The following is a 26,963-nucleotide window of genomic DNA, read 5'->3' on the forward strand; positions in this document are numbered from 1 at the left end:
CCTGTCAGCCTATGAACAGTGGCAGAAGCAGAGCTGAGAACCCTGCTCTCCATGCCGCATCTGAGGAGCTTCCGTTGGACTCATGGCCAGAAAAAGGACTCCCTGAAAGGACGAGAGGCCCTGGCCGGGGAGCTCCGTTGGTTAGAGCATCATGCCCACATGCCAAGGCTAAGGGTTCCATCCCAGGCAGGGCACACACAAGGGGCAACCAATACTATAAATGCACAAACAGGTGGAACAAATCCATGTTTCTCTCTTGCTCTCTCCCTTCCGCTCTCTAATATCAATTAAGTAAAATTTAAAAACAAAAGGACTAGAATTTTGTCTTTATATCTAACAATAATATATAAGTGTATGCTCTAACCAGTTTGGATCAGTGGATAGAGCGTCGGCCTGCGGACTGAAGGGTCCCGGGTTTGATTCTGGTCAAGGGCATGTACCTTGGTTGCAGGCACATCCCCAGTGGGGGATGTGCAGGAAGCAGCTGATCAATGTTTCTCTCTCATCGATGTTTCCAACTCTCTATCCCTCTCCCTTCTATATACATATATATATGCCATTTCCTTTTTTGCCTGGTCTACTAGGAAGCTCAGAAATTATCTTTATCCTCATAGCTACAGCAATTGTTTCTCCTATTTTTATCTTTAGTATTAAGTTCTATTTTCCTACCCTTATCAATTGCAAAACTGCTTCAAATCTTTTTTTTTTTAAATATATTTTACTGATTTTTTACCGAGAGGAAGGGAGAGGGATAGAGAGCCAGAAACATCGATCAGCTGCCTCCTGCACACCCCTACTGGGGATGAGCCCGCAACCAAGGTACATGCCCTTGACCGGAATCGAACCTGGGACCTTCAGTCCGCAGGCCGACGCTCTATCCACTGAGCCAAACAGGTTAGGGCTGCTTCAAATCTTTTCTGTAGAGATGAGGCATAAAGAAATCCAATGAATAAGTATTTACACAGCATTTCTCATCAGCAAACCTCTGTGAAGACGGTCGCTGGAGCCCAGCTCAGGCCACAGCTCCATGAACAGGAACAGAAAGTGGCCTCTGTGTTTCCCTTCACAGACCTCGTGCTGCCTGACGGGACCAACAGCCCTGGGAGGGGTCAGGGCTGAGCCTCCTTGTAGGGCTGTCAGTGAGAGGACAGAGCTCCAGTGCCTCCAGGCTCATCCCCTGATTTGCAGGTTCCCTCCAAGGCCCCTCCAGACCCCTCTACCCTGGGGGTGGGAGGGATCAGCCCTATGCTCCCACCCTGTCTCCCTCCTCACCCAAGTCCCAAATAATCAGGCCACACACGAGGTTTCAAGTATCTGTCTCTTCCTTTCACTCTCTCAAAAGAAAAAAATAAATAAATTGCAGAAGGCGGCAGCATTTCCAGTCTTCCCCTGGACACCCAACCCCCACCCCCACCCTCCCTCCCACATCCCCACTCCCTAGACCCATCCCTCCCCTTTCCCCAAAAAAAAATCCCAGGGGGGAAAAAAAGCCACAGTTAACCCTTCCACTCATGCAAACCAGCAAAGATAAAAGGTGGGGGCATGTGGAAGGCAGGGGCCCACAGTGGAGTCCCCTACTTGTCCCCCAAAAAACCACCTTTGAGAAGAAAAAAAAAGGAAAAAATAAATGAGAAATCAAGGGAGTTATGGTGTGGGCAGGGGCGACCCCAGAGCTGCCTCAGGAGAGGGGAGGCCTGGGGCCTGCCTCCCCCAGCGGGTGCTCCCGGAGGGCAAGCCTGACTTCTGGAATGTGTGTGTGGAGACGGGGGAGGCGCCCCCGTGGGTCTGTGTGTGCGTTGGGGGCGGGCAGGGCCAGGGACCCTAAGGAGCAAGGGCCCGGGACCAGGAGCCTGGCTCCCCCCAGACCCAAGGCTCCTGGGGCTCAGGAGCCCAGTTCTGGGTGCAGGATACATGCAGGGGAGTGTCCCCCCCCCATGGGCTGGATCCGGTTAGAAAGGAAATAAATAAGAAAGGGGGGGAGGGAGGCCGGGGAGTGCGAACGGCTTGGGCAGTTCAGTCCAGACCAGGGGCCCAGGCGACGGAGGCGAATCCAGGCCACGCCCGGGCAGGAGTCAGAGTCTCTCTCGGGCTGGGACCCAGATATAGGGGCCTGAGAGGTCCTCGATGACGCGCTTCACCTTGTGGTAGATCTCCTCAAAGCTGTCGCCCTCCACGATGGCTGGGGGGGGGGGATGAGCCAGATGAGCCAGTTGTCTGGCCAGGGGTGGCAACAGCCCAGAGAAAGGGGCACCTTTTTCTAATTCTCTCTAAGCCGTAAGCCATGCGGTTGCACCCACCCAAAGGGGGCACCTGCTTCTAAACCACCCCCCAGGGGTCTCCCTCCCTCTCCCACGCCCTGCGACCTCTGCTCTTTGACCCGAGCGGGGCGCCTCGTGGGCGATGGCTCACCCGAGAAGCACTCCGTGAACTCCTGCTCCAGCTTGGTGGCCCTGTCGAAGGCTTTGCGGGCTTGCTCCTCTGTGATCCGCTTATTAATCTCTCTGTGGAGAGAGAGAGACGCCCTGAGGGCGGGTCCCCCTCTGCCCTTTATCTCCTCCATCCAGGGACGTTAAATGGCAAACGGTCTTTTCTCATTTGGAACACGAAGCAAAAAAATAAGAATTCCCAACATCCTCTGGGGCCACAGACGACTGCCCCTTCCCGCAACCCACCAGCCGTATGGCCACTCAGGGACCTCTCCAGAGCCTCCTCCTCCCAGCCCTCAGCCCCAGTGAAGGGACTCGGACTCCGGCTCCCAACAGCTCTGGAGGCCCTGGCTAACCCCAGCAGGTGTGTGCCCCAGGGGCTGCTGGGAGTTGTAGTCCTGCCTAGTCCAAGGAAGAAGAAGAGGGGAGAGGCCTGAGATTCCTGCATCCTCCGGGATCCAGCTCTCTGTGCAGATTCCCCTCAAGGGCTGCTGGAACCACTGCCCTGGGTTACGAGGGGACAGTTCAACACAGAGGCCTTCTGAGGCCCAGGGCCACAGGTGTGGGGGAGTGGAGGGGAGGCCCCCTGGGACCATACTCACAGCACATTCTCCAGGGAGCGGGGGCGGATGAAGATGGCGATAGGGTGCAGGTGGGCCGCCTGCAGCCGCCGCACAGCATTGGCTGAGACATCAAGGATGCAGTGCTTCCCCTGGGGCAGGCAGGGTAGGCGGAGGGGGACCAGCAGGTGGTGGGAAAGGACAGACAGAGGTACCAGGACAGGACACAGTACATGGAAAGGCAGGAAACAGGAGGTTGGCCAAAAGGGAAGTGACATGGATGTCAAAAGACACATTGGCAGAGAGTCAAGGTGAGAAGGGGGTATGGACACAGTGAAAGACAGAGAGAAAGAGGGAAGGAGCAGACAGCGAGGGAAGGGCCAGCACAGGAGGAGGGGATCGGAGAGGCGGAGGAGGGTGAGAGACAGGCAGGGAGGAGACCCCGAAGAAGAGGCAGAGCAAGGCAACAGGGCAGAAGAGGGTGGGGGGATGGAAGGTGGGACAGGACAGATGGGGCAAGAAAGCAATGGAAAAGAAGAGAGGAAGTAGGATAGAGGGAGGAGGGAGGGGAGGACGGACAGAGGACAGACAGATGGAAGGAACCAGGAGAGACAGATGGGAGGGAGGAGAGGCAGATGGAGAAAGGATCGGTGGAGGGAGAGAGGGCAGGGTGGGGGCAGCATGGAAAGGAGGTAGCAGAGGAATGGGAGAGGGAAGTGGGGACCCCAGGAACAGAGTAGGGGACAGGGCCAAAGGGGAGTCAGCCGAACGGGGGGGCGGGGGGGGGGACCGAGGTAGGGGAAGCCAAACCACCAAGGGCAAGGCCACAGGAAGCGAGGAGAAATGGGGCAAGGAGGAGGGAAGGGGGGAGAGGGGCCAGATGGCGGTGCGGAGTTTGGGGTCAGGAAGCAAAGGAGGCCGGCAGGAAGAGCGGGCACAGAGAGCAGGCGGCCAGACAGAGTTGCCCAAGAGGAGAAGGAGGTGGAGGAGTGGAGTCGAGACCCAGCAGGGAAAGAGACAGAGAGAAAGAGAGTTAGAGAGAGCTGGAGGAAGGCCATGGGGTGGGGAGAGGGGAGGAAGAGTGCGAGGTGCCCGCCGGGTCCTACCTGCTCTGCCACCTCTCGCACGGACTGGACGCTGGTTCCATACAGGTGGCTGTTGTACTGGCCGGCCTCAATGAACTTGTGCGCTTGAATGTCCTTCTCCATTTTTTCCCGGGATGACACAAAGTGGTAATCCCGGCCATCTATCTCATACTCCCGCTTGGGCCGTGTCGTATCTGCCAGGAAGTCACCCCGCCCCCCAAAGATCTAACCACCATCCCTCTAGCTCCCAAGCTGTCTGTGTCAGCCCCTCCAAGTGCCCAGCTGGTCCCTCCGGGCAGGGGCGCAGGGGAGACCGAGACAGAGGGACAGCCCCCTCCCAGCACCCTCCGCCTCCATCCTCCGAGTCTGGCCTCCAACGGCAACATGCATGGAACATGGGAGGGCTGAGAAGCACCCCTTTTCTGAGAACCCCAGTGTCCTCCTGCAGGGCAATGCCCAGAGGTGGCTCTGCCCCACCTCCCACCCGTGCCCGCCCCCACTTCCGCCTCCATCCAGCCCCAGCACTCACGGGGAACACAGGATCCAAACTTGTCGGGGAACTCAGAGAGAAGGTCGTCGTTGGCACGGTCCTTGGTGGGCCCGAGGATGATGATGGGGCGAGCATAGTGCACTGGGGAGAGAGCGCTGGCTCAGGCGGGGACAGAGCCAGGAGCGGCAGGGGCTGGGCCAGGCCGGGCGCGGGGCTTACCTTCCATCTGCGTCACCGTCTCGTAGCTCAGAACGGAGTCTTCCCGACCTGGTGAGAGGGGGGTCATTGTCAGGGGCTCTGAGACAGGGGACTCGGGCTCCCTGTTGCCTTCCTGAGGACAGCAAGCAAAGCTCAGGGCTCCCCTCACCCCAGATCTTCCCAAACTGACCCTACCTACCCTGCGATCCAGAGCTGGAGCCCCAATCCTAGGAAGAAAGAGCAGACCACGTGGTTGGTTGAGTTCACCCCAAGAGTCCTTGACTCTTCCACCCAAGCTCACCCCACTTCTACCTACCTTGGCCTTTAACCTTGACCACTCCCGTCGCTCAACCCTACGGGAAACACGGAGGAAGGGGGGATAGGGAAATGTCCAGTGAGGAGCCCCACAGCCCCCATCACTGGACCAGCTCCTAGCCCCCTCTCCCAGCAGGCCCGGGGCCCCTGTGCTCCTAAATGAGATGTCTGCCCGAAAGGCTCATAGGAGCTCTGGTGCCGGGAGGGCCAGCAGACAGATTCCCAAGAGGGCAGAGGGCACCTCCGCATCCTATGGGCTGCCCACCCGGGACCTGAGGAGAGGCGGTGCCTGTGGCAGGAAGGCTGAAGGCCCGGGAGCCTCACCGCCGTTTGCTGGGAATAAAGCCAATGTCGTCGGTCTCGCTGTCGGAGTGAACCCGCCGTGCCTGCCACCACTCCTCATCACTGGCATCGATGACATGCAGCACATCCCCAAAGTGGAAGCTAAGGGCCTGGCTCAGGAATCCGCAGTCCTTGGTCTTGTCGTAGTCAAACAGGGCCCTGGAGGACAGACGGCCATCAGTCAGAGCCTGGCTGAGGACCCCAGCCACCGAGGCCCAGCTCAGCGGTCAGGGGCAGGGGGCTACAGCAGAGCACGCTGCCGTGGCGCTCCCCCGGGTGCCTGGGGTCTTGGCACTCCCCCGGGTGCCTGGGGTCTGAGCAGCCCAGAGCTCTGAGGGACCCAAAGCTCCGCCGTTGCTCACGGTCATTCAGTCAATGCTGTGTCCGCGATCAGACAAGCCATGGACTCTGCAGTTTCTCAGGTAAGACGGGAACCCCACCCTCCCGGGGAGGCAGTCTGCAAAGCACAGCACGTCACAGTCACAGGTAACCTGGAATCGCTCAAGTTCATAGGAAAAACAACACGCTGCAGACTGGCTGCCTTAACACCTCAAATCCCTGCCAAGGGGCCCTAACCTCTGGGGCCAAGATGGAGAGCAAGACAGCGGGACGGGAGGAGAGACACAGGGCCAGCGGCGTCACCTGTGAGTCAGCACTGACCAGCCTGCAGCCAGGAGACCTAGCAGGAAGGGAAGGGCCGAGCAAGGCTCTGGTCTGAGCCGGGTCACTGGTGGTGCCATTCAGCAAAAAGGAGAGAAAACACTGACTCGGCGAGACAGCAAGCACAGCACAGGAGGAGGAGAGCTGCCTGGGACGTGTTGAATGTGAGATGCCTGTGGCACATCCCCGGGGACATGTCCAGAAAGCAGATGGCTAGATCTGCAGGTCTGAACGGGGAAAAGGTCGGGCCAGAGCTGACAGCTCTGAGAGCCACAGAGTGGAGAGCAGAAGAGACCAGGTGAGTGGACGGGAGCCCAGAGGGAGAGGAGAGAAGACAGACGTCTGGGGAGAGGGAGAGAGAGAGAGAGAGAGAGAGAGAGAGAGAGAGAGAGAGAGAGAGAGAGAGAGAGAGGCGGCCGAGGGGAGGAGCCCAGAGAAGGAAGTCAAGGCTGCTGAAGAGACAGGTGACAGGAGCGCGCTGCAGTGCACCCTCCCCGGACTGCACATCCCAGGGGGAGATGCAGGCTGGGCACACTCGGGGTAGCCCGGGGCCCTGTTCTGGCACTAACCTTCGCGTTAGAAAATGTGGGGCAGCTGGGGGCGGGGGGGGGGGGGGCCCTAAGGGGAGTGTCAGGGTAAGGGGACTAGAGGAGTAAGGCTGCTTGAGGCCGAGGCTCTTTTTCAGGCGACAGGGAGTGTTTAAAACACTCATCTGTGCAGCTGAGCCCGGAGCACAGCTGAGTGTGGGGCTGGAGGGGCAGAGGGAGCCAGGCCGGGTTAGAGGAAGGGCTGTGTGGGGCTGGGGGTCCCAGAATGAGGAGGAGCCGAGCCCAGGAATCCCCCACCTGATGTAGAAACCCCGTTTGGGGTTGCTCCGAAGGGAGGCGGTCCCTGAGCCCAGGCTGCTGTTCATGAGCTGCTCCCGAAGGTCGTGGATCTTGGCCTCGAATCGGCTGTACTCTGAGGAAGAACGGGAGGCTCCTGAGCTCCGGCCCAGGCCCACTGCCCTCCCGGCCTCCCGCCCTCCGTGCCCACTGCGGCCAGAGCTGAGGAGACAGGGTCCGGAGGACCATCGGAGCCCCCAAGCGGGGGAGCTGCAGGCCTGGTACCTTCTGGCTTATACTGAGCGATGATCGTGACCGTCTGCCCCGCGTTCTTCAGGGCGATGGCGGCCTGCTCGTGGCTGGCATTGCGGAGGTCAACGCCATTGACCTGGAGGGCAGAGGAGAGGCTGGGTCACCGGAGATGAGGGCCAGGCTCCGGCCGCCCAAGCCCCTGCCCCAGAGCCCTGGGCCCTGCCCTGAGGGGAGCGGGTGGTGCGGGCAGGGGCTGGCCTTCTCTCACCGAGAGGATCTGGTCCCCCTTCCGCAGCTCCCCACTGAGGTCCGCCGGGCCCCCGGCCAGGATAAAGGAGATGAAGATGCCTTCACCGTCCTCGCCACCGACGATGTTGAAGCCCAGGCCGGTGGAGCCGCGGTGAATGACGATCCGCCTCGGTTCTCGGGGAATGTCTTCCTCCCCCAGCAGGTCCTTGGCCACCGGGGAGTAGCGCCGGGGGGACGTGGGGGTCATGGCTGTGGGGTAGTCCGTGCCCAGGTAGCTGCTGTGACTCATCTCGTTGTCCAGGTGCTGGGAGTAAGCTGGGGGAAGACGTGGGATAAAGGGTGACGCAGAAATGCATGGACTAGACAGCACCCACCCCCCCCTGCTCCCGGGAACCAGGAGAGCCCGACTCGGGTGAAGGGGAAATGATTCTGGCAGATACACTGGGGGGTGGGAATCAGATCACAGCGGTGCCGGGGGCAGGAATTCACAGGTGTCCGGGCTGGTTCTCCTAGGACCTACGGCCGTGACGGCGAACCTTTGGAGCTCGGCGTGTCAGCATTTTTAAAAACCCTAACTTAACTCTGGTGCCGTGTCACATATAGAAATTTTTTGATATTTGCAACCATAGTAAAACAAAGATTTATATTTTTGATATTTACTTTATATATTTAAATGCCATTTAACAAAGAAAAATCAACCCAAAAAATGAGTTCGCGTGTCACCTCTGACACGCGTGTCACCTCTGACACGCGTGTCACAGGTTCGCCATCACCGCCCTGGGGGCCATGGATGTGCGGTTACATGTCCTAGGAGTGAAGGCGGTGGGGTCAAGGGGAATATTAACCCCAGGCTCTTGGGGTTTTCTTTCAGCTGCAGAATGTCTTCGTCTAGAACATTCCTCTCCCTCTCTTCTTTTCCTCCTGGCCATCCATTTGGGAAAACAAGGTCACTGTCTAACAGAGGTCCCCTCGTCCTGTCAGGAAAATCTCACTGGGCAATCGCTGCTTGCACCCCGTGGTGCGAACATGAGCCCCTGCCTGGTATCTCCTGCAAACTGGTCATTCAGACGAGAGACTCAGATTCAAGTTCAACTTTTCAGCAAGAACCCCTCCTAGATGGTGCTGTGTACTTTGCACTGCACGTGTCCCGTTGTCTCTCCGTTCGTAGACCAGCTGGCCGGCCCCGGGGTTTCAGCATCCGCCTCAGAGTTTCAGCAGCCCCGGGGAGCACGTCCTGGTTCTAAGGTGTCACTGGGGATAGCAATATGGTGACGTTCTACTGTCTTTACTTTTCTCTTTTTCTTTCCTTTGCGGGAGGGGCATTTATTAGTGGGAATCACTCTATAAAAAAAAAATAACTATCGCGCAGCCCGCTTGGCTTGGTGGTTGAGCGTCAACCTGTGCACCAGGAGGTTGCGGTTAGGTTTCCGGTCGGGGCACGTGCCCGGGTTGTGGGCACTGTCCCCAGTGAGGGACATACAGGCAGCGGATTCTCTCTCATCACTGATGTTTCTATTCTATCTCTCTCCCCTTCCTCTCTGAAACAAAAAAAATTTTTTAAACATATAACTGTCCCCATGGAGGATCCTGGAGACCATTATGCTAAGTGAAATGAGCCAACCAGAGAAAGACAAGTGTCACATCATCTCACTTATATGTGGAATCTAATGAACAAAATAAACTAACAAACAAAATAGGCCTGGAACCGACTGACAGATCTCGCAGGGGGAGGCGGGGGGGGGGGGGGGGCTGGGGGGGAGGAATGGGAAGAGATTAACCAAAGAACACACGTACATGCATGTATTCATAACCCACAGACCAGACAACAGTGTAGGAAAGGCCTGGGGCGGGGCAGGGGTGGGTGGGAGGGGGCAAAGGGGGGGTAACACTGTCAACCATAAAACAAATAAGTAAATAAAACAGAACCGTCCCGTGTTAACCATTTGGTCACCCTAAGGTGCAGCTGCTCCAGAGGAAGAACAAACGCCTGACTTTTCCCCCTTATTCGCCCGTTTTCCGAATGAATGGGTCCTGAACACCCTCCAAAGGCACCTTTTGAAGCGCCAGCGTGACTTTCACACATTCAATGTGTTTTCGTTAAATGGCCAACAGAGCCCCTCCCTGCATGTGGCTCCTGAGTCTCCGCCGCGGCCCTGGCCGTCTCAGACACCCCGCTTTCTAGTACGAAAGCTGTTGTGAGCTCGTCGTCTACATTTCTTGCCCAAGCTTTGGAATCGGCCCTTCCTCCAAGAAGCCGCGGTTCCCGGTAGGCCATGGTGCTGAGAAATGCTACCACGTGATTTTAATAGCGTTACAATATGGCTTCAGATGTGGTAGGATCAGTCATGCCTCATCATTCTTTTCCAAAAATTTCTTATTCTCCCAAATGTATGTTTCCCGTTGAACTTTAGAATCAACCTGCCAAGTTCCCAGGGAAGGAAGGGGAGAACATTAAAATTCTGATTAGGATTGCATAAAATGCATAGGCTAATTTGGAGAGGGCTGAAATCTTTAACATAACAAGTTTTTCCATTCAGAAACATGGTGTGGCTCTCCATTTTCTAAGTCTTCTTTTGTGTCCTTCAGTAAAGGGTACTCATTTTCTCCAGATAAAACTTATAGACTTCTGGTCGTCAAGTTCATATTTCTAAGAATGTTACAGAATTTTTTCTATGGTAAAAGGAACCTTTTTACCCATTACATATTCTTATTGCTGGGAAGTTACTAATCCTTGTCGTTTATCTTACATATGGCCACATTCTTAAACTTCCATATTATTTCTACATTTTTTTGGATTTTAATATCAATAGACAATAGTATAGTTTATAAATAAGGACAAATTTGTTTTTCCTTTTCAAGTGTAACCGCTATCTTCCTGGCCGAGTAGCTCAGTTGGTTAGATCATCTTCCTGTTAACGCCAAGGTTTCAAGTTTGATCTCGGGACAGGGCACATACAAGATCAAACACTGAATGCAGACATAAGTGGAACAACACATCAATGTCTCTCTCTCTCTCCCTCTCTCCCTTCCTCCCTTCTCTCTAAAATCAATCATTTTTTTAATGTCTCAACTGTAACATCTATTTATTCTTCTTGCCTTCCTACATTGCCTGGAATCTCTAACGCTGTGATTCTCAAGCAGGGTAATGTTGCTTCCCAGGGGCACTTGGCGACGTCTAAAGACATTTCTGGTTGTTCTGACTGGTGGGGAGGAGTCCCATCGTCATCTGATAGAAGCCAGGGATGCTGTTAAACATCCTGCAACGCACAGAACAACCCAGCAACAAAGAACCACCGAGTCCAGAAAGTCAGCAGTACCAACGCTGAGAAAGCCTGCTCTCCAAGCCATGCAAAATAACAGCAGCAATAGAGGCGCCCTTGCGTAGCTACCGACGGGATGGACACATAAGGTTTATCATTAGGCCGTGTTTGTTGTTGGACTCTGAAAACTACTCTTCACCACATTAAGGAAAATTCCTGCTCCTTGTTTACTGAATTTTCATCTGAAAACAGATATGGAATGTCATCAAATGCCTTTCGCACATCTATCTGAAATGGCCCTACCGTCTTCCTCCCTTAACTTTTTAATACAATGAATCAAATTAAGAGGTTTCCTGATCTGGAACCACCTTTCTGAAACAAACCCTACTTTGTGACAACCTATTCTCTTCGCATGCTCCTGTGTCTGGTTTGCGACTCTGTTATTATAAACTTTTGCATTGCTATTCGGAAACAAAATCGGCCTGTGCTTGCTTTTACATTATCTTGGTGGCCATTGGAACTGCCCTTATAAAATGAAATGTGACGTTTTATCTTTTCCCATACTCAGAGAGAGCATAAGAATAATCCATTCCTTGAGGGTTTGATAAAATTAGCCATAAAACCATCTGGGCCTTGTGCCTTCTGGGGGAGAGGCTTTTGACAATATCTTTTAGTTCTTCCACGGTGACCAATTTCCCATATATTCCCCAACCACAGGAAGTGACAGCAACTATTTCACGGGGAGCATCTGAAGAGGAACAGTGACCAGAATGCCGGGGGGAGGTGGGGTGGGTCGTGGGGAGCTCTGGGTTTGGAGGACTCTCACAGGTTGTGATGTCTGGGGGAGCGTAGCTGTCACTCAGGTAGGCATTGCTGGGCTTGGCCACCTTTAGGTAGACAACATCATATGTGTTCTTCAGGGCTGCCACGGCGTCCTCATGCATGACGTCCTCCAGCCCCACGCTGTTGACCTGGGTCAAGGGAAGCAAAGCTCAGACAGAGCCAGAAGCAGCCTCAAGACAAAGGCACCAGAGTGAGCTGGTCACAAAGCCTAGGTCTGCTCGGGGCCACAGGCAGGACCCAAGCGAGGGGGGTCCTCACCGCCAAAATCTTGTCTCCAATCTGCAACCTCCCGTCCTTATGGGCGGCACCCCCTTCGATAATCTTGGTGACGTAGATGCTGTTATCGCCGGGGATGTGCTGGTTCCCTACGCCGCCGGCGATGCTGAAGCCAAGACCTAGACGGAGGGAAAGGCAGAGGTGGGGGCCTGGGAAGCAAGCCCGGGGCGGGGGACCAGGGATACAGGGGTGGAGACACAGGGGTGACTACCTTTAGGCCCCTTGATGAGCTTGATCTCCATGAGTTTCTCAGCAGGGGGCTTCCGGCGCATGACGTAGAGGCGGACTATGGAGCCGGCCTCTTTGAGGGCCTCCACCGCAGCCGAGTGGGTCACCTCCCGCACGTCCACTTCATTTACAAACAAGATGCTATCGTTGACCCTGAGGGCAGCAAGGTGGGCCTGAGCCAGGCGCTTCCTGCCACCCTGGTCCTCCCTTTGGAGGGAACCCGCATCCGAGCCCCTGTCTCCTCTCCCCACCTGAGGCGGCCGTCCTGGGCTGCGGCCCCACCAGGAATGATCTTGGTGATGAAAATGGACGGGTCGTCACCGATGTGTGGGTTGTCGGTGCCACCTGCGATGCTGAAGCCCAGACCTGAGTTACCCTGGGCAGAAGGAGGGGGGAGAAGGTTAGCTCCCCTCGCTGTCCGCTCTTGGCAAAGCAAGTGGGGAGCTGTGACCAGCGCCGGAAGGGTCAGGGTGAGGAGGCTGGCCACCTGGAGAGCAGCACAGACAGGGAGCCTGCTCACCCTTTCCAATGTGATCTCCTCGTATTCCATCTCCCCCTCGGTCCCGTTCACCTGCAACTCCAGCACGGGCCAGAAACACAGACACAGTGAGACAGACATTCCCACCTGAGAACCTGCCCCACAGACACTGCTGGAACCCAGGCCACCCCACTCCTTCCTTCTGCATTGGCCCCAAACTCTAAACAACTCACATATCCCGGGGCTTCTAGGGTGTCTGTGTTGACAATCACGGGGGGAGAATTGGCCTGTGAGGGGGAAGGAGATGAAAAGCTGCCTGAGCGTTGGCTCAAGAGGGAGTCCGTCGGTAAGTAAGAGTCCGGCCAGCCCGGCTACCCTCCCAGCCTCTTAACCAAGCTCCTCTGCTACCCTTCGAGTCCCTCAAGGACCCAGCCTCAGTCCACATCACAATCACACACATGCACACGTGCACACGCTCCACTCTGCCCAGCCCAGGCCCTGCATGGAGAAGATGTTTCAGAAGCCGGAAGGGAGAGGCAGCCAGCCGGGGAGCAGCAGATGGTACAGAGGGGGGAGGGGGCCGGCTGGGGGAGCCTCTCACCGGATGTAACACCACCGGGTGTTCCGTGCCTTATGTGCTACACACGTAAACCCCAGGGCTGATGTCCACCAGGGCCTGCTCCCCACTTCGTGACCCATCCCTGTCCGCCTACATATACCCTGACACCTCCACAACCCCCCCCCCCAGACTGACCCTCGCCTTTACGTACATTTGCCCCCAGCCCTAGCCCAGCGGAACCCAGGGTCCCCAGATGCAGGCCCCTCCCTCCTGCCCACCCGCCGTCTAATCCACTCTTTCCTCGGGGACCTGGTTGCCTAGCAAGAGTATCTAAGCGCCGCCAAGGCCAGGGGAGACCCACCTCCAGGAGGCCCTGTCGTCAAGACAACAGGAGGGGTGGGCGTGGCCTAGGGGCGACCAGGCTCCCCACGCAGCAGGGATCAGCCGGCCCCGCCCCTCCCGCTCCGGCCCCGCCCCCGCCAGCCGGGCGGGAGAGGTCCGGGCTGCAGGGGTTCGCAGGAGCAGCGCCTTCTGCATCACCTCCCTCCTCTGCGCCCCTCACCCTACAGTGCAAAGGACGCCAGGAGGGGAAGTGGTAAAGACATCCGGGTCCCATTCTCTCATCTGTTCCTTCTCCCCCTACCCCCCTCCCCGCCGCCACTTCATTAAAGAAAGAGTTAAAGTGGGGCGTGCTAAGGCCCCTGACGTCAGTGGCCTCGAAAGAGCAGGGTCTCTAGACTCCGGGGTGGGGCCAGCTCTAGGCCTGTCCTAGGGGCTTCCCCCATTGCCAGGGCAACAGAAGCCACGTCTCCATGGCAATGAGGGAAGGCTGCCCAGAGCCTCCTTCCGGGATCCCCAACCTAGCGCCTCCTTAAACAAATATTTATCTGGAGCCTACCAAGCGAGAGGCAGTCTTCACGTCTCCCCAGGCTCCTCTTTCTCCCCTGCAAAGGGGTCTCTCCCCTGCTTCTCAATACTACACATTACCATGTTCAATCGCTAACAGATTTCACACTCATAAATCTATTAGCACCATCCTCCGACCCTTCAGGTCTCAGTAAATGCTGTTATTCAACCAATAGGCACTGACACCAAACTCCCCTCCACATGGCCATCCTCCACCCTGCAGCCTATCCTCAGTCCCCACCTAGCACCCTTTCCTCATCCTCTCTACCCCACCCCCACACCCCCATCTATAAACCTGTCCCACCTTCCATTTCAGTCTCCAGCCCCAGCCTCCACTCTCCATCTGCTTCCCTGCCCCTATCCCACCTTCCAGCCCACCCCTATTAGTCTCATGGCCTTATCCTCCATCCTCACTTCTGATTCCCCACCAAGATCAGCACCACTCCCCCTGACCTCATCCTCAGCCCCTCCAGATTCCATCCCTAAATCACAATCCTTCATTCTCAACCCACTCCCCATCTCCTCTGAAAACCGGGGTTTCTCCTGTCTGCCTGTCCTAAGACCTCCCACACACACACTCGGGCCTCCACACTCTCCTCCACTTCCCTGTGCTTCCTGAGCTCTGACTGCAGCACCCCAGGCCTGTACCAGCTGCACCTCTCAAGCCTCCCTCTCTCGTCTCACCCCTCCCAGGGACGGAACGGCCCCACCTGGAAAAAGCAGCTCTGGCGTCTTTCCTTCACTCCTTGCAGCCCCCAGAGCGTCTCGCCATCTCCCCAGCTCCAGGGCCTTCCTTTCCTTCCTTTCAGTCAGCTCAACCTGCTACCCTGATTTCAGTCTCAGCCCGGCCTGTCCCCTGCCCTGGGACCTCTTACCCTTCTGCTGCCTCTCCATTTTGCTAAAGCCAGAGGATGGTCTTTCTCTCTCCAGCTCCTCTCCTGCCGGCCACCCCCTTCTCACCCCAGAACCTGCTGCTGCCCCCCTGCCCCCTCATCCCTAGGCTCCACCTCCTCCCCACCTTGTTAGGATGATCAGCAAAGTCCCCTCCCCAGGGCGTCCCGCAGGAGCCCTTAAGCCCAGCCCTGAGCCCACAATGTCCCCTCAATCGCACAGCTTGCCTGGCGCTCTCCATTCTTCCCATCCTGTGCCCCTGGAAGAGGAGACTGAGGGGGGAGAAGATGAGAGTGGCCTAGAGAATGGGAGGTCTCAGAAACAAGGCTCCCCCGGACGGGAGAAGGAAACTCAGATTCCGGCACACAGAAGAGAGGGAAACAGGTGGTCATAAATAATAATGGGGGACACACAGGGCACAGAAAAAATATCTGGGCAGAAATGAGAGCCCAAGAGGATGAGAGGGGAGGCCTGGGCGCGGGGAGAGCAATGATGAACAGTGAAGGGGGTAAGTGGGAGGGGGTGGAGGGGTGCCTGGCTGACCCTTGAAGAGGACTGAGCAGGCCACAGAGGGCCTGAGCGGGGATCTGGGGGAGGGAGGAGCGTGCGTGGGAGGAAGAGAGAGACAGCATCAAGAACCAGCCAGCAGGGAGGGAAGGGCAGCAAGGAGGGGAGCAAGCACAGGAGCGGAGCAAAAGCTGGGGCCGGGGACAGAGGCAGTGGGCGCCCCAGCCAGAGGTCTCAGGCCAGACAGATGGAAAGGACTGGAGACCAGGGAGACGGGGAGAGCCAGGCCCAGGAGCGGGAAGTGGGGGGAGGAGGCAGGGAAGGGACCAGAGCTAATGAGGGCAGCAGGAGCTCTGAATAGAGCTCTGGACAGGGAGACGGTGAACAGAGGTAGGGAATGTGAAGGAATGGAGTAGCCCTGGGCTTGGTGAGCTTCCTGCACACATCTCAACACGTATGCGCGCAGACACGCAGGCAGGCAGACAGACAGACACACGCACGCACATCCAGGCTTTCAGCTCTGCACCCACTCCCACTTGCCTGGCCTCTGCTTCTCTTCTGTAGGAACAAGGTTTCCAGCCCCCCAAATACCCTCTCCCCTAGGCCCCAGGAGCCCAAGTCCCAGCCCACAGTCCCAGCCTTCCTCCACCTACACAGCTTGGCTATCGCCCTACCGGCCTTGGAGGGCGGCTGTGGCTCCGAGGCTCCGAGGGCCGCACTGGGGAGGGGCTCCCTGAGTCTCCTACCTTGAGGGGGGAGAGATGGGCGCGGCCCACGACCCCGTGGACGGCCTCGAGGTGGGACAAGTTCCTCTCCGCCACGTGCACCAGCTCGGGGGCGTTTACCTGGTTGGGGAGGTGGGCCGGGCTGTGCTCCAGAGGGGGTGTGTCTTCATCTTGGTAGCGGTATTTCTGGGGACAGGGATGGAAGTGTCACTGGGGCCGACCCAGTGCCTCGGGCTCCAGGCCGCCTCCTCTTCCCCCCGCCAGTGCAGTGCGGAAGGCCCCGGGGCCTGACCAGCTCCTCCCCCTCCCTCTCCTCCAGCCCATTGGTTCCCCTCTCTCCACCCTCCCACAGCCCCCTCTCCTGCCCTGGCCTGGGCACCTCTCATCTCTTTCCAAATCCCAGCTCCAACCCCCAACTCCTCTTCCTCCCATCCTAGGGCCCCCAGCCTTCTACCCAGCAAACTCCCTCCTCTGGCCTCTGTTTTTTCACCCCTCCCCCAGGCCTGCATCATAAATCCCTCCATCCTTTCAGAGCGACAGCCCCTCTGACAGTGGGACCCACATTCTCTACATCCATCCAGCCCCAAATTCTTTGCTTCTCTCATCATCTTCATCCCACTTCCCTCATTGCCTTAATCCCACCCCCCAGGCTGTAACCTCCCTCCTCCCTATTCCAGTTGCTGCTCCTGCTCGCCATTCCATCCTACCACCACCCCACCCTCATTGCCTCAGTCTCCCCACTACAGCTTCTACCTCAGAAGACTGGCTCTCCAGCACCTTCCATGCCCAAGGCAGGAACCTTAGTCAGGCCCTTCAAAGAGCAGGTACTTGGCATCAGCCCCCCAAGCAGGACAAAGCTAAACCTGGCCAGCTCTTTCTCCAAAGGCCCCGCTGGTTCCCAAGAAGTCAGCAGAGGGGCCCCAAGAGTCCAGCCCCACCCCAACAAATGCCCACAGCCCAGCCAGCTAATCGGATGTACTAGAAAGGGATGGGAGAGAAAGGGGAGGACAGAGGCAGCAGGGTTCAGGAAGGGGACAGGAATGGGTGTCAGGTTCCAGGGTCCCTGACAGGAAGAAGGTAGGGTGCTGAGCCTCAGGGTAAAAGCATGGTCTCCCTCTGGCCTTAAGGAGTGAAAGACCCAACATTACTCCCTTCCCAGCTAACCACCTGCCATCTCAAGGGCCTCCTGTGCTAGCTTAATAGGGACACCAGCAAAGGAGATTAACTGGGGGGCAGAGAGAGAGGAAAAGGGCAGCCGGAGACAGCAGAGAAGGGCAGCAACCCTGCCTAGTCCTCCCACTTCTGCTCTGACCTCCCACTGCTCCCCTTCTCAGGACCGGCCCCCCACAGAAGCAGACCCTCCCAAACTCCAGGCTGGGGAAGGAGGAGAAGGGTGCCGTCTGGAGGGGGACGTAGGATACACTCCCCAGTACACATGGGTAAAAAAAGAATTTCCTTCTCAAAAAAGTATCTGGGAAGCTGAGCATACCCCAACATTTGGAGGCCAACGGCTGCATGATCCAACTGAAGGAAGCGTATCAAGGTCAATGCCTAATACGACAGTATGATTCTGAAATTTCTGAGGATGATGAACCAAGACGTAACTCAACTTTGGCTGTAGCTCAGCTTGCAGTAAAAGAACGGGGGGAGGGACATGGTGCTGGCAACATGAAGACTCTCGACCCAGGACACAGACAACTGGCATCAAGAATACCTTGATACATCTGAAGCCTCAAAGAAGGAAAACAGGGGCTCCTGAAGACGTACCCCGTTTTCTGGCCCACAGATGTGAAGAGAGCAGCAGTATCCTGAGCCCCAGGTTTCAATGCCACAAAGAGCAGAGACGGGAGAGGAGGGGAGAGTATAAGCTAAGTATCCGTCCTCAAAGGCTGAGCCATCTTGGATAACAGAATTCAGTGAAAGAGCTTGCTCATCCCACACCCGGAAAAGGTGGTCTTCAGCCAGGACAGTGCAAGAACTAAGGGACAGTGCCCCAGAACCGGGGGGTCCAGGCAGCTCTCCTCTCTCACTTCACAAGGCCCCCAATTCCCTGATAAATGAGGCAGGGCCAAGGGTTGCAGCTTCAAGCTTAAGAGTCTGGGACAGGGTCTGCCCCATGCCCCTCCCTCTGCACCCCATCTCACAGAGAAGATTCCTGAACCGGATGATGAAATGCCAGGTGCACATAAGGAAAAGGGAAGCATGGGAAGGGACATTTCATCGTTTATTCTAGAGAGGAGAGGGAGGCAAATGTTTATCACAGTGAGACTGCCATCACCTCTCTCTGCCCCACCCCTGTGGGGGGAGAGGGGGTCAGGACTGGGGGAAAGGCTCCTCCAGATGGGAGACAATGTGACAGAAATAGAAACAAGGTAAGGGACAAAGTTCCCAGAATGTGGCTGAAGAAGGTTAGAGTCTACCTTCAGCCCTTGGAAATGTTCTAAGTACATGTAGGGGGGGGGGGGGGGGGCATCTGGAAAGGGGAGGGTGGGAGAGTAGCTCTGAAACCAGGAGGTGGGAGTTGGGGCCGGCACCTCTCAGTCCTCAATTAGGACATCTAAAGCAGAACGGACAGCAAGGGGGGATCCCCTAAACAGATGCTCAGGTCCCCTCCTGGGGCTGAGGCCCGGACCCGCGACAGCTCCAATGCTATTGGGACACCCCCAAGATATTAGGGCAGAAGAGAAGTGAAAGGCTTGGGGATCGCCGCTGTTCCTCCTCCCTGGGCCCCCTCCTCACTGTCGCCCCAGCTGCACAAAACAACCTGGCACCGAGGCTGACACCCCCAGCACAGAGGGGTGTGAGTGAAAGTGGATGGAGATAAGAGGGGGGACCCCCTGCGCTTGTCCGCGAGACACTGCAACCCAGAGACCCCGCGCCCAGCAGCAGCAGCAGCGTCAGCGCTTGGAGCTCGCACCCTGAGATGTGGAGGGTCCGGGAGGAGGGGAGCGGGGCCGGAGCCCGGATCGCGGCACGTACCACGCAGAGACACATGGAGGCGAATCTGTTCCGAGCCGACATGGAGAAGGGGAGGGGGGCGGAGGGGAGGGGGCGGGCGGGAGAGCAAGGGTCCCAGGGCTGGGGAGGGGGAGGGGCAGAGGGGCGGGGGCTGCGGCGGCGGCGGCTACTGGAGGCTGCGGCCGCCGGTGGGGAGGGTGGGGGCCAGCGCCTGCGCAGTGCGGAGGAGCGTCACGAAGGGAGAGAGGGTGCGGGGAGACCCTCCGGGCCGTCAACTTTCCCGGCTCCAGCGGTTCCTGGCGGACTTGCCCGTCCGCGGTCGGCTCCCTCCACAAAGAGAGACGCTCCTAACGTGCGCCCATCCATCGTCTGGCTCTCCGGGCCCCTTCTTCTGCCTCAACGCGCACCCCGACAACCACCAGGCCCCTAACTATTCCAAAGCCTCGCTAGACCGCTCGTCACTGCTGGGCTGTCAGGGTGCAGGGACGGAAGCAGCATTTATCTCACCTTAGGACCCCCAAGGGGTCTACATTGTCTCCCACAAGCCCGCCCCCCAGGTCCCCAAAGACTGTGCATGTGGACAGCGTCCCGGCGGACGGACGCAGAGACAGCTGCTATTCTCACCGGTAGTCCAGCCCCGCCTGAGAGCCAGGGGATGCTTTTCAAGAGTTTCAGGACCACAGATCCTCGTCTGCCCTCAAACTGATCATCCCTTTCAAAATCATATCTATCCCTCCATCCACTAACAGAAATCTTGAAGTTAATGCAAATACTACCCTTGCTCTAACGTAAACATCCAAATAAGCAGCTCTCAAATTCCTTTGCCGTCCCGTCCAAATGCCCAAATCTAATAAAGTACTCGGGTTTTTCTAATATGCCAGTCCCTAATACCGCCAGACCCCAGTTTTAGGTAATACTTCGTGTATCTTAAAGCTGGCGCTCCAAATTAAATGGAAACCTTTTCAATTTACCCCCAAACCCTTAAATTAAGAGGTATTTTTCTATTCTTTTCTTTACCCCGCAGTTTCATACATTATTCATCCCCCTCCATGATTCCGAGTTCCAACTGCGTTGGAAGATTGCTCCCAAATGTGCTAATCTGTCCCAGACACCAGCCTCGAAAAATATGCACTAAAGTAAGATAAGGTCCAATTTGCAGTGACCCACAAATTTTCCAGAACACCCCAAACCGACTGCCCAACAACGGCCTGAAAGCATCTCTCCCAAAGATTCTCCCATTGAACGCCCGCCTTTCTTTCCCAAAGCCCAGTAAGCAGTCTCCCCAAATCTGCTCCTCTGGCTTCTGTAAAACGCTCACACATGGCATGAAGGACGGCCTTCCCTAGAATCTCGCCTATGCCTCCTCTTTCCTGTGGACCCGAGTCTGTTAGATGCGCCCCCAAGATGACCCCCAATGCCCTAGTTTCATATGTGGATAGATGCTTGGATCCTCAAAGGAAACCAGTGCCGAAGGGGCTGGACCCGAAATTTCTTCAAGGATGGAAAAAAATCATCACAGTTCTCCACTAGTGGGCGCTATGACCCAAGACCCCCCACCCCCCATTTCCTTTTTCCCTCCATTTTCCGTTTCCCGGTTGCCTAGCAACGCAGCTATCAAGGACTTTGCTGTCGCCTAGTAACCGTCTCCTTGGAACATAGAGCTGAGGTAGGAGGTTGTGCTCTAATGAAATCTGAACAGGCCTCCATCTTAGGAAAATTGAGACGTCAGATGGCCCAACCCCCGGATTCTCCTTTCCAAAGACCCTCGCGCCCCGCAGTTACTTAGACAAGCCCCTCAGACCCCCGTCTCATTTTGGCACATGGGACCACGCCACGCCCCTGCCAGGTCAGCTCCGCCCTCATTCAGTCAAGTTACCCAGCCCTAAGGCCCCGCCCCTTTCCGAGGGCTGTAGCCCGCCAACCTGGAGAGTAAGCCAGACCTCGCCCACCTGCCTCCAGGAGACCACGCCTCCATCCACTCCCCGCCCATTTGCTCGCCGGCCTCCCCCGTACTGTCCTTTCGCCACGCCCATGTCGGCCAATGAATGAGGCCGCTGGCCACACTGCCCCGCCCCCGTCATCTTAGCTTTGCCCAATAAGGACCACCCGGAGGGATTAACCGCTTCGCCTCCGAGGGTTCAAATACCCCTGGTCTTTCCCCACCATCCCCTTCCCCCGCAGTTCTGCTCCGCCCTCCGCCACCCGTGCCCGGCCCTCCAGTCCGCCACGCAACTTCAGTCGTCGCCGGTTACCATGGCAACGGCGGCAGCAGTGCGGAGAGAAGGGGGAGGGACGGGGGCGGAGTGGGAGAAAGAGATGCTCAGAGATCGAGAGACTCCTGCAGAGAGAGGCACAGAGTAAGAATAAGTGATAGCTATAAAAGCAGAGCTGGCACAAAGCACAGGGCCTGGCACATGGTAGATATTCAATACATGTTCCTTAAATTACTGCACCAGGTGTCTAAATATAGGTAATGGAAGATGGAGTACTCTCAGACGGAGCTGGGGAGCTCAACGACCTGAGCACCCGCTACCCACATAGCATTTTGGGGGGGACAAGAGCCATGTGCCCCCTGCTGGTTCCTCCAGGGCTACCCTCCGCTGCCCTGGATAGAGAGGAACCACAACTCCCAACAGCCCCGTGGCAGCAATCCCCTAACACTGAGGGATCTTGTGCCTCAAGGCCTTATGGGAGTTGGAGTCCCCGCCATCCCGCAACTGACAAGTTTTCAGGCCAAGAAATGTGGCAAGCCTGAGTCTCCACGCCTCTGTAAAAGCCCAAATGCATCATCCTCTCTGTACAAGCTCCTTTCTTCAGGGGAGTTCAACCCTGGGCTCCATGGAAGAAGTGGGAGTCTGGAAGGAACACGGATAAGCGCCCCCTCCCAGAAGAGCTGCCAGTGCCAGGGAGCCCCTCACCCTCGCTCACACATGTGCACACGTGTTGGAAGCAAAGCCCACACATTCCAGCTGGCTTTCTGTGTACACCTGTGCACGGAACCACAGCCTGGGAGCCTGAGTCTCAGAAGCAGGCTAGGGCAGGAGACAGGAGGAGCTGAGGACCAGAGGACGTTAGAGAGAGCAGGCCAGAGAAACTGAGGCCCCCAAAATCTACTGAAACCACAGGGGATGGGAGAGGGGTGCAAAGCAGCAGCGGGGGGAGAAAGGTCTCCCTAAGAGGGACAAGCAAGCAGCCTTGGCGACTTAAAGGTCCTCAGCCCCCAATCTCTTCCGTCCGTGCTCACACATGTGTAAGTTTGTGGCAGGGAACATGTGTGTCCTCAGCTCCCTCCCCTGAAAAGCTGCAGTTCCCACTAAATATAACCCCCTCCCCAGCTTCTGACTCACCAGACCCCGCCTTCCCGGCCCCCACTTCCTGTCCCACCCCCCAACCCCCAGCTGCCTGCCACCAGCCCATGCCTCCCTCCACACACCAGGCATCCAGCTTTCCAGTCCCAGAGTCTCACAGCCAAGACCTAGGTATTCTGTATACCTTGTGCCCCCCATCGTGATCTCCTGCTCTTTCCACACTCCAACCACAGGGACACCTTGTACAGGTCCTCACTGCTGCCAGCCCTGCCCTCCTCCTACTCCTTTTCACCCCCGTCACCTTAAATCCAGGTATTTTCCCGCACCTTGAGCCCAAGTGTCAGAGGTAACAGAAACATTGCCCTCCATCGAATCTCCCTTTCACTCAGCCAGGAGCAGATACAGTGTGGGAGGAGAGGGAGATATTGGGCACCCACCTTGCCCACCCCCAAATTTTGCACTACCCATCTGGCCCCCCTCCTCAAATCCCCTTTCTTCCAAAACCTCTCCTCCCCCTCCTCCTCCTCAGGAACCCGCAACCTCAGCTGCTGTAACCTGTGTCACCCATGGGAGTACCCCAGAGCCTAACCTTACTTGGTCCATTCCCTCAGGTGATCCTTGTCAGGCCCCAGTCCTCCGACAACTCCCAACTCTCCCCATCCCACATGATCATGATCGAACCCTAAATTAACAGTTCCCTCTAATTGAGAAAGCACCCCCAAATGTATCTACCAGAAGACGCTGTTTCTATAGCCTGAAGGCCCACCCCTTCTCACCAGCTGACACCCCCAGACCAGTCAGGCATTCACAACCAATAACCTTCTACCCATACCGAAAGCCCCCTTAAATCAGACAGGGCACCCAGAGGCCAGCTTGTCCCCCAGGAGGAAAGAGAATCCCCCCCCATAGTCCACCTTCTAATATACAGGAACAGGACTCCCATGTGAGCCAGGCTTCTCCTTAAATAAGTCTCTCTCAAATATGGTTGATGAGCCCCCAAACCTACCAGACCCCCAAACCAGTGTACCCCAAATTTTCCATTTCTCTACAGGTACAAAGGGATGACTCCAGGGGGCACCTGTGGCCAAACCCAGCGTTTTCTCAAATGTGAACCCCAAAACTAAATTAGGACCCCAAATACATCTTCTGATGCTCTAACTCCAGGACCCCCAGCCCCAAATTAGGCCGGCCTAACCCCTCCCCACAAACTCATACCCTCCCCCAGTTTAGAGCCCCCCCCCCCACCATCATGCTTACCTTGGTTGTCACTATACAGAGACAGTCCATGTTGGGGGGCCTGGCCGCCGCGGCGGGTAGGGGGCTCTGACTTCATCGGAGTTTCGTTCCTCTCCTCCGTGGGTTCTCACCCCTCCCCCCTCCGCACCCCACTTTTGCAGGGGTGGCCAGGATGGGGGGAGGGGTGAGAGGGGAAAGAAGGGGTTGGAGAAGGGAAGGGTAGGGGAGCGTGGGAGGGAGGGAAAGGGGGTCCTAAAAGGGAGTCCCCAATGGAGGGGGGGCTTGGGGAGCACACCCCGGTTCTCAGGAGGGGCGGGGGCACCGGGGGCTAGCAGCCCCGGAGTTCGGGGGCTGGGGCATGAGCTGAGGTGGGGGAGGGGAGCTGGATTTCGGGGAGCCCCGGGGGAGTCTTGCCTACTGGCCAGGGGCTAGGGGCCTTGGCGGGAGGAGTGGGGTTGGGGGGTTGGAGGTGGCCGCGGCCGAGGGAGCCGTGGAGCCAGAGGAGGGAAGGGGAGAGAGGAGGAGAGAGGAAGCAGGGGGAGGGAGGGAGGGAGCTAGGAGCCAGAATGGGGGGGTGCCTTGGCAGAGTTAACTCCTTCAGTGCTGGAAGGAACCCGGATAATGGAAAAGGAGACGGAAGCAAAAGCAGAGAGGCCCTGAAGCAAACATGGAGACCTGGCCAGCCACCAGCGATGACAGCAGACACGATGAGGACAGATTTCATTTCTCAGAGGAGGAGGCTCCATAGTTGGGCAGGGAGCACCCATGGTTGTTTAAATACTGGAGAGAGGCCAGGGCAGAGGGTGGGAGTGAGGGAGGGGTTGGCAGGCAGGAATCCCAGGGTCCTAGTTCTCCCACAGGATTCGCCAGAGGAAGCCTTAAAAATCATTATATCCTCAACTCTTCAGTGCTGAAATGGAGGCCGGCGACGAAAAGGGGGAAGCCAGCGGAGAAGGGGCTCGGGGACAGGAGAGGCATTCTCTGTGCCCCTGACTCAGGATTTCGTCCCCAAGTGTCAGTTCAATATCAGCAGGACTCTGCTCAACCCTCGGAAAGTTAGGCCCTCATCCTACCTACCTGACTCTCTGAGATGGAAGCCTCATAGCAGTCCAGGATGTCTGCCAGGAACAGCACTGAGTTACTCTCCCCACCCTCGCCTCCCTGGCCACCCCACCTCCTGCCATCACCCTGCCTCCTGCTGTCTGGGAAAGGAGGCGCTCCTCCAGCCCAAGCTGGTGGACACTGAGGAGGAGCCCTGTGGGGTGACCCCTGCATGAGGCTCTTGCTTGGACCACAGGACCTCCGGGCTCCCAACCAGCCCCCAAATTCAGTAACTGCCCTCACAGGCCTAGGCCAGCCCTTTCCACGACTGTTCCTTAGGAAATTGGGAGACCACTCACCCAGCAAGGCCTGGAAAAGGTCAGTGTGCAGGACCCTGAGCAGAGAGGGTGCCCATCGCAGCAGAGGGGGGGCCAGGAGCCAGAGGGCTGACCTGGGAGCTGGTGAAATGCGAGGGAGGGTGGGTTGGGAGAAGAAAGAGACAGAGAGACCAATGTACTCACCTCATCTTCCCAGCCTTGGCCCTTTCACCCCAGACTCTATGGAAAGGTTCAGGGAGAGGGATCCCCAAAGTCTCAGCCCCCGTTCCACCCCCAGGCCTCCCTTCCATAAGGACTCCTGTTTTCACCTCTTGGTCTCTCGGACATCTCTCTCTTCTCTCACTTTAATCTCCCTAATCCTCCAGGATTGGAGCTGAGCTGTGTTCTCCCTGCCGGAAGCCGGTCCATCCTTACTGCTTGACACAGTCGCTGCAGGAAAGAAACATCTGCACAGCATATGTTTCAAGGGACCTGGCGTATATAGCATACTGTTCTTAATATGTTTGCTCCCCTTAGTGCTGTGTGTTTTAACCAAGGTCACCTCTCCGAGAAAGGTTGTTTCCCCAGGTAGGAATTTTTCCCTGAAGACAGGGAGGGGATGCCTCTCTTAGAAAGGTTGTTTCCCCAGGTAGGAATTTTTCCCTGAAGTCAGGGAGGGGATGAAACTCCTTAACTAAGTGCCAGGCGGGTAGTTAATCACTACAAACAATCATGCTTAAGCTACATAATCTTTACTCCCTGGAATGGAGATAAGAAACGCCCTAACCTTTGTAATAGAAATTGACAGGATTAAAATCAACTGGGATAAATACGGATGTAACAAGACAATAAATGGCAGAACCTCTCTGGAGATCCAGACCAGAACTTGGCTGGAGATCCTGGCTAGGCTGCTGATCAACTGAACTCCGTCTCCGTGTCATTCCTTCTTCGCCGACTCCATCTACACCTTTGGGGACCCCTGGACCCGCTGGGGTTGGACCCCGGCACTCCCAACCCAATTTTAGCCATAGCTAAAGCAGGCACTCTCTGAACCAACCAGATACCCCATTCTTCTCCAGGTCTCCAGGCACCACCACCATCACCTTGCTCCACACACCCTGGCCCCTTCTCCCCAAAGCCAGTCACAACTGAGCTACACCTTCCTGAGGGACTGAGGAAGATGGCTGCCTCCCACAGCTCAAAAATAGAGCCCAGCTCCGTCTCCTCCTGGGCCTGTCCCCAGTGGGAATGGCAAAAAGAAGGGCATAAATTACCTGGGGCTCTTTTAAACTTAATTTTTAGAGAGAGGAAGGGAGAGAGAGAGAGAGAGAGAGAGAGAGAGAGAGAGAGAGAGAGAGAGAGAGAGAGAGAGAGAGGGAGAGAGAAACATCAGTGTGAGAAACATCAATGGGCTTCCTCCCGCACCCTGACTGGGAATCAAACTCACTACCCTTTGGTCCAACCAACTGAGCTACACTGGCCAGGGCCACCTGGGACTTCTTGACCCAGAGCTAGAGAAGTGTGGGACAGGGAAGAGACATGAGGATCCCTACAGTCCCTCTCACGCCTGGAGAGCTCCATCTGCCCAGAGGTCTGGCCTGAGCACGTCTCAGGAAGAAACAGAAGGCAGGTGCAGAGAGGTAGATGTTGAGGAAGGTCCCAGAGGCCCAAGGGGGAGGCAGTGAACCCCAGGAGGGAAGAGGAGGTCCTTCCTACTGTGAAAATGTTGGTGTTTCCCAAATTAGTGGACCTCCTAGGTCTCAGGAGAATATGCTTGGGACACTCACACCCCAGCTTGAGTCCCCCACCCCGACATTTTCCTCCCTTTTGTGAATTTCACCGGGGAGACCAAAGAGTCATCCTTCCATGCCTCTGCCTCTGCCATCCAGCTTACACTTCTCTCCCCGCCTCTCCTTTCTAACCCACCTGTAAGCGCTCCTTTCAGCCCACCCTCCATCCCTCTGCTGCAGTTGCTAAGCTCCTCCCTCTTCAGTCCCGGCCTAACCGATCACGCCTTCCGAGGGCTACA

General features: G+C 56.8%; 1 protein-coding gene across 8 annotated transcripts; it reads right to left on the reverse strand.

The window, feature by feature from the left end:
- Positions 1-1,442: 1,442 nt before the first annotated feature.
- On the reverse strand, positions 1,443-25,397 carry DLG4 (discs large MAGUK scaffold protein 4). Of its 8 annotated transcripts, none has more exons than XM_036341365.1 (22): positions 25,264-25,397; positions 24,977-25,075; positions 24,654-24,694; positions 16,096-16,260; positions 12,720-12,773; positions 12,529-12,588; positions 12,260-12,384; positions 11,992-12,161; positions 11,763-11,899; positions 11,488-11,632; positions 7,421-7,716; positions 7,186-7,288; positions 6,922-7,036; positions 5,399-5,575; positions 5,076-5,112; positions 4,959-4,986; positions 4,781-4,828; positions 4,601-4,702; positions 4,093-4,265; positions 3,029-3,138; positions 2,410-2,501; positions 1,443-2,179 (listed from the first exon to the last, which is right to left on the reverse strand). In XM_036341365.1, exons 1-22 carry the CDS (start codon positions 25,280-25,282, stop codon positions 2,073-2,075), a joined length of 2,403 nt encoding a protein of 800 aa, XP_036197258.1. In that variant the 5' UTR covers positions 25,283-25,397; the 3' UTR covers positions 1,443-2,072. The 8 variants fall into 8 exon arrangements, with proteins under 8 accessions (XP_036197258.1, XP_036197259.1, XP_036197253.1 ...); XM_036341366.1 differs by having other exon boundaries at positions 12,529-12,579; positions 16,195-16,260; positions 25,264-25,396; XM_036341360.1 differs by lacking the exons at positions 24,654-24,694; positions 24,977-25,075; positions 25,264-25,397 and adding an exon at positions 23,598-23,917.
- Between the last annotated feature and the right edge of the window lie 1,566 nt (positions 25,398-26,963).

This window comes from Myotis myotis, unplaced genomic scaffold (assembly GCF_014108235.1).
Source record: "Myotis myotis isolate mMyoMyo1 unplaced genomic scaffold, mMyoMyo1.p scaffold_m19_p_17, whole genome shotgun sequence".
Classification (NCBI taxonomy): domain Eukaryota; kingdom Metazoa; phylum Chordata; class Mammalia; order Chiroptera; family Vespertilionidae; genus Myotis; species Myotis myotis.